Source organism: Pecten maximus, chromosome 16, assembly GCF_902652985.1.
Source record: "Pecten maximus chromosome 16, xPecMax1.1, whole genome shotgun sequence".
Lineage (NCBI taxonomy): Eukaryota > Metazoa > Mollusca > Bivalvia > Pectinida > Pectinidae > Pecten > Pecten maximus.
The window spans coordinates 37107935-37119754 of record NC_047030.1 but is presented as its reverse complement, the minus strand read 5'-3'; the positions used below and the strand labels follow the sequence as shown (position 1 = coordinate 37119754).

Genomic DNA, 11820 nt, shown 5'->3' with positions numbered 1-11820 from the left:
CACCACACACAACAACCACTTCTATACTCACACACAACAACCACTTCTATACACACACAACAACCACTTCTATACTCACACACAACAACCACTTCTATACTCACACACAACAACCACTTCTATACTCACACTCAGAAGCCATTTCTTTAAAAGATATTTACTCCCCATAATTTCTACGGCATTTGTTCTCCTTCATAAAGCTCTTTGACAAGCATATCCCCAGAAGTGTTAGATATTTAAGCTTAAACCTGTTTCTCTGCCACAAAAATCTGTTACAGACATATCCTCTGAAGTGTTAGATATTGAAGCGTAAACTCTTTTTTTTTCTCAGCAGTTTTGAATAATGATTATTGTGCTGGAAAAAAATATCTGCTTGGGTATTTAAAAACTGACAATCCTGATGAGGGTCGTGCTGGAGAGAAAAAAATCATCACTTGGGTATTTAAAAAGTAAGGTTAAGACTGCATATAGAGTAGGCAGCCTTTACTCCATAGGATTTTATACATGTTTTCTGGTATTTTGGGGAGTTGCATTTAAATGTATTTTTAACGACATGCAGTCAGCTCAGATAAAGTATGGCACACATTATCACAGTTCCACATAGCTGTTTTCAATTACACAACTAGGATGCAGGTTTTCTGCATTCCCATACCAGATTACAGGTGCAAAAATTAAGATGAAATGGAATTTTTCTGAATTTTTTCTAGTTTCTCTGTACGGATCTATTTTTGACTATTTTATCTGTGCACCAGAAAAAAAATCTCCAGTATGAAAGAAGTCAGCATAGAAGCTTACATATTTCTTTGTGCACATATCTTTGTACAGGTAAAGTGAAAACTTCTGTATAGGAAATCTTGTGTTGGCGATAAGGAAGACTAGACAGAGGGTTTGGATTTTTTTTTTGAGTTATATATGGTAATGAAGTAAAGTACCGCACTTAGCGGTCATCTGAATGTCATATCCAATATTGATAATTGACCTGATAAGCGGTCATTTGAATGTCATACCCAATATCAGTAATTGACCTGATTAATATCCCTAAAGTCTTTTACAAGTGAGGTCACTAGAGGTTACCCAGGGTCTGACCCCACAGGACTGGGTTACCTAGGGTCTGATCCCACAGGACTTGGTTACCTAGGGTCTGACCCCACAGGACTGGGTTACCTATGGTCTGACCCCACAGAACTGGGTTACCTAGGGTCTGATCCCACAGGACTTGGTTACCTAGGGTCTGACCCCACAGGACTGGGTTACCTAGGGTCTGACCCCACAGAACTGGGTTACCTAGGGTCTGACCCCACAGGACTGGGTTACCTAGGGTCTGATCCCACAGGACTGGGATACCTAGGGTCTGATCCCACAGGACTGGGTTACCTTAGGGTCTGATCCCACAAGACTGGATTACCCAGAGTCTGACCCCTCAGGACTGGGTTACCTAGGGTCTGACCCCACAGGACTGGGTTACCTAGGGTCTGACCCCACAGGACTGGGTTACCTAGGGTCTGATTCCACAGGACTGGGTTACCTTAGGGTCTGACCCCACAGGACTTGGTTACCTTAGGTCTGACCCCACAGGACTGGGTTACCTAGGGTCTGACCCCTCAGGACTGGGTTACCTCAAGGGTCTGACCCCACAGGACTGGGTTACCTAGGGTCTGACCCCACAGGACTGGATTACCTAGGGTCTGATTCCACAGGACTGGGTTACCTTAGGGTCTGACCCCACAGGACTTGGTTACCTTAGGTCTGATCCCTCAGTACTGGATTACCTAGGGTCTGATCCCACAGGACTGGATTACCTAGGGTCTGACCCCACAGGACTTGGTTACCTTAGGTCTGATCCCTCAGGACTGGATTACCTAGGGTCTGATCCCACAGGACTGGATTACCTAGGGTCTGACCCCACAGGACTTGGTTACCCAGGGTCTGACCCCACAGGACTGGGTTACCTTGGGTCTGATCCACAGGACTGGGTTACCTAGGGTCTGATCCCACAGGACTGGGTTACCTAGGGTCTGATCCCACAGGACTGGATTACCTAGGGTCTGACCCCACAGGACTGAGTTACCTAGGGTCTGATCCTACAGGACTAGGTGTCTCTGTAGAGTAAGTTATAATGTTAATATTTGATCACCATGCTGTCTCTAGCCTTGTATTAAAAAAAAAAGTTATGATGGCCATTTTCTGCAGAATTGTATTTACTTCTGCATCCATATAATATATAATTACAAGCAATACAAGTTTGATGGAGCTGAGAAGTTGGGTACAAAGTTTATTGTCTCCTGCATCGTGTAAATTTGGAAGCTTAATTTTCCAACGCAAACCTTTCTGCCATTTTCCCGGTGGTAATAATGTACTTTACTTGATAAATGATTCATTTTAAAATTATGCATTTTTAAGGATCAGAATATTAAAAAATCCACATGTTAGATGCAGATGCTGCTATTGCAGCAAGCTCCTAGATAGAAATGTATCTTACAACAAAACTCTTCCAGAAAAATGATTTTACTGCACACAGAAAAATAGCAGCTCTATTATAATGACATCAGAACTAACATGCGCATGTATGAATATATTTCTTATTTGGATAATTTCGCCTTTGCAATTTATTTTGGCTGAATGTCAAGATATTGCTACAATTTTTATTGATTTTCGTAGAAATGCTACTTAAGATTAAAAGTGGATACCATATGCAGTATGCATATCCTTGATGGGATTTGGAAAATTAGTAGATGAAAAAATTACAATTTCTGCATATAGACAAATCATTTTGAAATATTTTCTACCGAAGTAGAACAAGTTCTTAGCTAATGGGGAAAAAACTAAACCGTATGATGAATGGAATTGACAGTTCGGGGAAGCACTCCGAACGGAAGAATTACCTCATCTTCTGAAGATGCAAAATAAAATGTTTATTGAAAGACTGTTTTTTTCTCCATTTTGTTTTCAAATTTGTAAATGTGAAATTTCCATTTTAAATTTATTGTATCGGAATCCATTTACTTTCTAAGAAGTTTTAAATTTACGTGAAATAGAATATTGGATTTTTAATTTTTTTCCCTGTCATATCAGTTGATATTTATGTTGATTAGTTTTGAGAGATTTTCAGGATTGTTCAGGCGGTACTGAACGGCAGCTTAAAGTTGTATTCCTGCTTCATTTTAAAAATCACTTTCTTCTGCCTCATGTCTTTAAATTACCGCTAAATAACTGTAAACCATTTCGGTGAGTTGGCGTACATTAAATTGTGGTTGCTGAGACTCAGAGAAAGTCTAATTTGGTTTTAACTATAACTCGAGTCAAAATTAAATGGATATGTTCATGTGTTTGTACTAAGTTTTTTAAGATTGAGCCTTAAAAAATGATGAAGGAACTAGCCACAAAATAAGTATATAACAGCCTCTAGGTTTTGACCTTGATTGACCTTGGACAGCTAACTAACAATTAGGTACTTTTACTGAGGTGAACATGTGATTATATGAACATGATAAAGAGATACTAACCCATTACAAAGACAAGATTTATATTACCATTCAGTTCCATGTATATCAATACCAGTATTTACCACAACTAGAGTCTGTATTTGTTATGTAAGATAAAGAAATATTGTGATGTTTTTATCAGTGACATTCCGAAAATGTACAAAAAATCCCCAATGGGGTTTCTAGTCGAAACATGTAAAGAACTCAATGAATAAATTTCTGGACAAAACTCCATGTTGGGATCACTCCTCCTTACTCAAAAAAATCCCCAAGAAAACTGCACTAATTTGAGACAGTATATATTATTATGACATCGTTTACAGAATAGTGACCTTAATTGAAACCCTGTTCCTGACTCGGACATGGTCACATGTAAGATTTTTTGTAAATACTGATGATTCATTTGTTTTAGTGTTACTGCATGTCATATCTTTGTAGAGATGTTGTCTGTCTGTCTGTCTGTCCTTCTGTCCGTCCGTCCGTCCGTCCGTCCGTCCGTCTGTCTGTCTGTCTGTCTGTCTGTCTGTCTGTCTGTCTGTCTGCCCTTCTGTCTGTCCTTCTGTCCGTCCGTCCATCCGTCTGTCTGTCTGTCCTTCTGTCTGTCCTTCTGTCCGTCCGTCCGTCCGTCCGTCCGTCCGTCTGTCTGTCCTTCTGTCTGTCCTTCTGTCTGTCCTCCTGTCTTTATGTGGCATTTATAGACTATATGAAACACAACTTTGCAGGAAAAGAAATGCCATATACTAACCTCATATGGCATACAGCATTCATCAATGTGATAGCATGGTATGGTATAGATATATATGTTTGCCTGAAAAATTGTGTCATGCATTACAATAATGAATGCTATATCAAAACAGTTAATGTGATAGCATGGTATGGTATAGATATATATGTTTGCCTGAAAAATTGTGTCATGCATTACAATAATGAATGCTATATCAAAACAGTTAACAAAGTCATAAGCAACTCTAATAATATTTAATCTGTTATTTTATAGGTGAGAAGCCATACAGGTGTCCGCTGGAAGGATGTGACCGGGCGTTTCCACAATTGTCCAATCTACAACACCATATAAGGAATCATGACAAGTTAGTGGACAGTCAGTTCCAGTGTCACTTGTGTGACCGCGCCTACCCTAACGAGGCTACACTCAAGGCTCACAACACACGGGTATGTTATGGTGGGGTGTCAGTCCCCTACAGGGTCTACCCTAACTCATACAACACACGGGTATGTTATGGTGGGGTGTCAGTCCCCTACACGGTCTACCCTACAACACACAGGTATGTTATGGTGGGGTGTCAGTCCCCTACAGGGTCTACCCTACAACACACGGGTATGTTATGGTGGGGTGTCAGTCCTCTACAGGGTCTACCCTACAACACACGGGTATGTTATGGTGGGGTGTCAGTCCCCTACAGGGTCTACCCTACAACACACAGGTATGTTATGGTGGGGTGTCAGTCCTTTACAGGGTCTACCCTAACTCATACAACACACGGGTATGTTATGGTGGGGTGTCAGTCCCCTACAGGGTCTACCCTACAACACACAGGTATGTTATGGTGGGGTGTCAGTCCTCTACAGGGTCTACCCTAACTCATACAACACACGGGTATGTTATGGTGGGGTGTCAGTCCCCTACAGGGTCTACCCTACAACACACGGGTATGTTATGGTGGGGTGTCAGTCCCCTACAGGGTCTACCCTAACTCATACAACACACGGGTATGTTATGGTGGGGTGTCAGTCCCCTACAGGGTCTACCCTACAACACACGGGTATGTTATGGTGGGGTGTCAGTCCCCTACAGGGTCTACCCTAACTCATACAACACACGGGTATGTTATGGTGGGGTGTCAGTCCCCTACAGGGTCTACCCTACAACACACGGGTATGTTATGGTGGGGTGTCAGTCCTCTACAGGGTCTACCCTACAACACACGGGTATGTTATGGTGGGGTGTCAGTCCCCTACAGGGTCTACCCTACAACACACGGGTATGTTATGGTGGGGTGTCAGTCCCCTACAGGGTCTACCCTACAACACACGGGTATGTTATGGTGGGGTGTCAGTCCTCTACAGGGTCTACCCTAACTCATACAACACACGGGTATGTTATGGTGGGGTGTCAGTCCCCTACAGGGTCTACCCTACAACACACAGGTATGTTATGGTGGGGTGTCAGTCCCCTACAGGGTCTACCCTACAACACACGGGTATGTTATGGTGGGGTGTCAGTCCCCTACAGGGTCTAACCCTAACTCATACAACACACAGGTTTGTTATGGTAGGGTGTCAGTCCCCTACAGGGTCTACCCTACAACACACGGGTATGTTATGGTGGGGTGTCAGTCCCCTACAGGGTCTACCCTAACTCATACAACACACAGGTATGTTATGGTGGGGTGTCAGTCCCCTACAGGGTCTACCCTACAACACACGGGTATGTTATGGTGGGGTGTCAGTCCTCTACAGGGTCTACCCTACAACACACTGGTATGTTATGGTGGGGTGTCAGTCCCCTACAGGGTCTACCCTACAACACACGGGTATGTTATGGTGGGGTGTCAGTCCCCTACAGGGTCTACCCTACAACACACAGGTATGTTATGGTGGGGTGTCAGTCCCCTACAGGGTCTACCCTACAACACACGGGTATGTTATGGTGGGGTGTCAGTCCCCTACAGGGTCTACCCTTACTCATACAACACACGGGTATGTTATGGTGGGTGTCAGTCCCCTACAGGGTCTACCCTACAACACATGGGTATGTTATGGTGGGGTGTCAGTCCTCTACAGGGTCTACCCTAACTCATACAACACACGTGTATGTTATAGTTGGGTGTCAGTCCCCTACAGGGTCTACCCTACAACACACGGGTATGTTATGGTGGGGTGTCAGTCCTCTACAGGGTCTACCCTAACTCATACAACACACGGGTATGTTATGGTGGGGTATCAGTCCCCTACAGGGTCTACCCTACAACACACGGGTATGTTATGGTGGGGTGTCAGTCCCCTACAGGGTCTACCCTAACTCATACAACACACGGGTATGTTATGGTGGGGTGTCAGTCCCCTACAGGGTCTACCCTACAACACACGGGTATGTTATGGTGGGGTGTCAGTCCCCTACAGGGTCTACCCTACAACACACGGGCATGTTATGGTGGGGTGAAAGTCCCCTACAGGGTCTACCCTAACTCATACAACACACGGGTATGTTATGGTGGGGTGTCAGTCCCCTACAGGGTCTACCCTACAACACACAGGTATGTTATGGTGGGGTGTCAGTCCCCTACAGGGTCTACCCTACAACACACGGGTATGTTATGGTGGGGTGTCAGTCCTCTACAGGGTCTACCCTACAACACACGGGTATGTTATGGTGGGGTCTCAGTCCCCTACAGGGTCTACCCTACAACACACGGGTATGTTATGGTGGGGTGTCAGTCCCCTACAGGGTCTACCCTAACTCATACAACACACGGGTATGTTATGGTGGGGTGTCAGTCCCCTACAGGGTCTACCCTACAACACATGGGTATGTTATGGTGGGGTGTCAGTCCTCTACAGGGTCTACCCTAACTCTTACAACACACGGGTATGTTATGGTGGGGTGTCAGTCCCCTACACGGTCTACCCTACAACACACGGGTATGCTATGGTGGGGTGTCAGTCCCCTACAGGGCCTACCCTAACTCATACAACACATGGGTATGTTATGGTGGGGTGTCAGTCCCCTACAGGGTCTACCCTACAACACACGGGTATGTTATGGTGGGGTGTCAGTCCCCTACAGGGTCTACCCTACAACACACAGGTATGTTATGGTGGGGTGTCAGTCCTCTACAGGGTCTACCCTAACTCATACAACACACGGGTATATTATGGTGGGGTGTCAGTCCTCTACAGGGTCTACCCTACAACACACGGGTATGTTATGGTGGGGTGTCAGTCCCCTACAGGGTCTACCCTAACTCATACAACACACGGGTATGTTATGGTGGGGTGTCAGTCCTCTACAGGGTCTACCCTACAACACACGGGTATGTTATGGTGGGGTGTCAGTCCTCTACAGGGTCTACCCTAACTCTTACAACACACGGGTATGTTATGGTGGGGTGTCAGTCCTCTACAGGGTCTACCCTACAACACACAGGTATGTTATGGTTGGGAAAGGGTGATGTTTTATTTAGACACTTCCCACAACTTGTAAAATGTGTTTATGATTTGTGACCTTGTACTGATATGTTATGCAAAGGAAAAGTAAATCTTATGTGTTGTTTATATCCAACAAAATACTGATTAATTTAAGGTTGTATCACCAGAAATCTGATTTAATAGCTGTGTCTAAAAATGCAATTTCTTACATAAAAACCTCTGATATGTACCGGAAATTGCAATCTTAGTGTCTGTTTTGACAAATGTATCCAAATTTGAGTTTGATATATCCTGTAGTCTCTCAGGTGCTCAGTTGGAGTCCCTTCCCAGAATGCATTAGAAGTTAAGGACTATGTAATGTACTATACGGATAGATCTTGTTTTTTAATCTGATGTAATATTTTCAATGAAAGGGCAGGTGAGCTAATGCCATGGCACGGCGTCCGTCATCTTGCCTCAACTTTTCCATTTAAACAACTTCTTCTCAATAACCAGGAGGCCAAGAGACCTAATATTGAGCCTGTAGCATGCTGGGGTGAAGGGCTACCAAGTTTGTTCTAATGAATATAGTATGTAACAACAGCAATAGTGCCAGTATTACAATGTATATGCCATCCCAAGGCGAGCTCTTCATCTCTAGTTTGAACCCAGAACTACTAACCCCATCCCAGGGCGAGCTCTTCATCTCTAGTTTGAACCCAGAACAACTCGCCCCATCCCAGGGCGAGCTCTTCATCTCTAGTTTGAACCCAGAACTACTAACCCCATCCCAGGGCGAGCTCTTCATCTCTAGTTTGAACCCAGAACAACTCGCCCCATCCCAGGGCGAGCTCTTCATCTCTAGTTTGAACCCAGACTTACTAACCCCATCCCAGGGCGAGCTCTACAGCTTAGGGTTGAACCCAGAACTACTAATATCATCCTTTGGGGAGTTCTTCAACTTTGAAATGGTCCCAGAACAACTAACCCCATCCCAGGGCGAGCTCTACAGCCTGGAATTGAACCCAGAAGTACTAATACCGTCCCAGGTCTAGATCTTTAGCTCGGAGATGACCCCAGAACTACTAATACCGTCCCTGGTCTAGATCTTTAGCTCGGAAATGACCCCAGAACTACTAATACCGACCCAGGTCTAGATCTTTAGCTCGGAGATGACCCCAGAACTACTAATACCGCCCCAGGTCTAGATCTTTAGCTCGGAGATGACCCCAGAACTACTAATACAGACCCAGGTCTAGATCTTTAGCTCGGAGATGACCCCAGAACTACTTATACCGTCCCAGGTCTAGATCTTTAGCTCGGAGATGACCCCAGAACTACTAATACCGCCCCAGGTCTAGATCTTTAGCTCGGAGATGACCCCAGAACCACTAATACCGTCCCATGGCTAGATCTTTAGTTCGGAGATGACCCCAGAACTACTAATACCGTCCCAGGTCTAGATCTTTAGCTCAGAGATGACCCCAGAACTACTAATACCGCCCCAGGTCTAGATCTTTAGCTCAGAGATGACCCCAGAACTACTAATACCGTCCCAGGTCTAGATCTTTAGCTCGGAGATGACCCCAGAACTACTAATACCGTCCCAGGTCTAGATCTTTAGCGAGGAGATGACCCCAGAACTACTAATACCGCCCCAGGTCTAGATCTTTAGCTCGGAGATGACCCCAGAACTACTAATACCGTCCCAGGTCTAGATCTTTTGCTCGGAGATGACCCCAGAACCATATGGTCTATATTTCTATCCTATGGTGTTTTACCAATGGAGCTAAAGATAAATTCACTATATATCAGAAATACAGAAAGAGACTAAATTTAAAAAATATACTTTGTTTAGAGTTTATGCCCTTATATATGTCTTAAAATGTTGAAAATTGAATTTTAACTTTGTTGATAAAATGGAGAATAAAACAACCTTGCAAAAAAAAAAAAAAAGTAATTGAATTACAAAGTTTAAATAAATCAATTATAATAGTGCATCACTGTGACAGCCCACACTGTGAGATTCTTAAAACATAATCCTGAATTAAAGAAAGTATATTGTTTATAAGGAAGCCCTCATCTTTAGTGGTGCCATTTTAAGTGTGGGTGACAAGACTACATTTGTGTATTGTGTAGGCTGTACTCCTACTACAGATCACAAGTATTAGCTGCACATATATACCGCGATCTCAATCTCAGCCATGATAAAATGTTTTCATGATTGCTTTGAAAAATTGATGATGCTCCATAATAATATTCCTTATCATAAAGACGACCAATGTAATCAGAAAGAGGCCCGCTCGGGGGAAATCCTGCCAGGCACATATACAGCCACGCATTTGAAGTTAAATCATGATTTAACAGAGGAGATACAATTTAAATGCCATGAATCTGTAAATTACGACGTTATTTTAATGAAAATATTAGATTTTTCTCATCAAACTGATGAATCAGTACAAGGCACTGTTCTCTTATCAGCCGAGTCAGATTTTATCAATATGTAAATGTACAGGCAATTAATTTTTTTTGAAGTGGAGCTTAGGGATATGCTTTTAGATCCATGTTTTAAGTCAATTTTAAAACATTCAATAATGAAAAACGAATTTGATTAGATGTGTTACTAAAATCATGCAAAAAAAAAATTGAATGTTATAAGAATTGGCACTGAAACCTTTTCTTGTATGAACAAACGATGATCAGGAGGGGATGAGTTTCCTCTGGCCCTGACACCATATCTGGTGTAGTTTACACTGGCCCTGACACCATGTCTGGTGTAGTTTCCTCTGGCCCTGACACCATGTCTGGTGTAGTTTACACTGGCCCTGACACCATGTCTGGTGTAGTTTACACTGGCCCTGACACCATGTCTGGTGTAGTTTACACTGGCCCTGACACCATGTCTGGTGTAGTTTACACTGGCCCTGACACCATGTCTGGTGTAGTTTACACTGGCCCTGACACCATATCTGGTGTAGTTTACACTGGCCCTGACACCATATCTGGTGTAGTTTACACTGGCCCTGATACCATGTCTGGTGTAGTTTACACTGGACCTGACACCATGTCTGGTGTAGTTTACACTGGACCTGACACCATATCTGGTGTAGTTTACACTGGCCCTGACACCATGTCTGGTGTAGTTTACACTGGCCCTGACACCATGTCTGGTGTAGTTTACACTGGCCCTGACACCATGTCTGGTGTAGTTTACACTGGCCCTGACACCATATCTGGTGTAGTTTACACTGGCCCTGACACCATATCTGGTGTAGTTTCCTCTGGCCCTGACACCATGTCTGGTGTAGTTTACACTGGCCCTGACACGATATCTGGTGTAGTTTACACTGGCCCTGATACCATGTCTGGTGTAGTTTACACTGGCCCTGACACCATGTCTGGTGTAGTTTACACTGGCCCTGACACCATATCTGGTGTAGTTTACACTGGCCCTGACACCATATCTGGTGTAGTTTACACTGGCCCTGATACCATGTCTGGTGTAGTTTACACTGGACCTGACACCATGTCTGGTGTAGTTTACACTGGACCTGACACCATATCTGGTGTAGTTTACACTGGCCCTGACACCATATCTGGTGTAGTTTACACTGGCCCTGACACCATGTCTGGTGTAGTTTACACTGGCCCTGACACCATGTCTGGAGTAGTTTACACTGGCCCTGACACCATATCTGGTGTAGTTTACACTGGCCCTGACACCATGTCTGGTGTAGTTTACACTGGCCCTGACACCATGTCTGGAGTAGTTTACACTGGCCCTGACACCATGTCTGGTGTAGTTTACACTGGCCCTGACACCATTATCTGGTGTAGTTTACACTGGCCCTGACACCATGTCTGGTGTAGTTTACACTGGCCCTGACACCATATCTGGTGTAGTTTACACTGGCCCTGACACCATATCTGGTGTGGGGCCAGTGCACACTACTATATATTTACATTTACACTGCAGACCCACTAACTTTACCAAGCTCACATGAAGGTTACGAGTCCATAACTTCTAAACCTATATTATGACGTCATCATTATTGTGATGTCATAATTGTCACATCAGCAATAAGGAAAGATGGCTGTTGAAAAGGCTATTCCATCTTTGATGATTATAATTTCTTCATTCATCATAGGAGCATTCTGAATATCATCTTTAAAAATCATTGTCAATTGTAAA

The 11820-nt window shown here is 43.9% G+C and overlaps 1 protein-coding gene across 2 annotated transcripts in view; it reads left to right on the top strand.

Moving 5' to 3' along the window:
* Nucleotides 1-11820, top strand: part of LOC117345137 — a 165112-nt gene that overhangs the window by 148085 nt on the left and 5207 nt on the right. For both annotated transcript variants that reach the window (XM_033908122.1, XM_033908121.1), the window contains exon 4: nucleotides 4480-4652. In XM_033908122.1, coding sequence (XP_033764013.1) covers nucleotides 4480-4652 — 173 coding nt within the window. The remainder of the gene's footprint in view (nucleotides 1-4479; nucleotides 4653-11820) is intronic.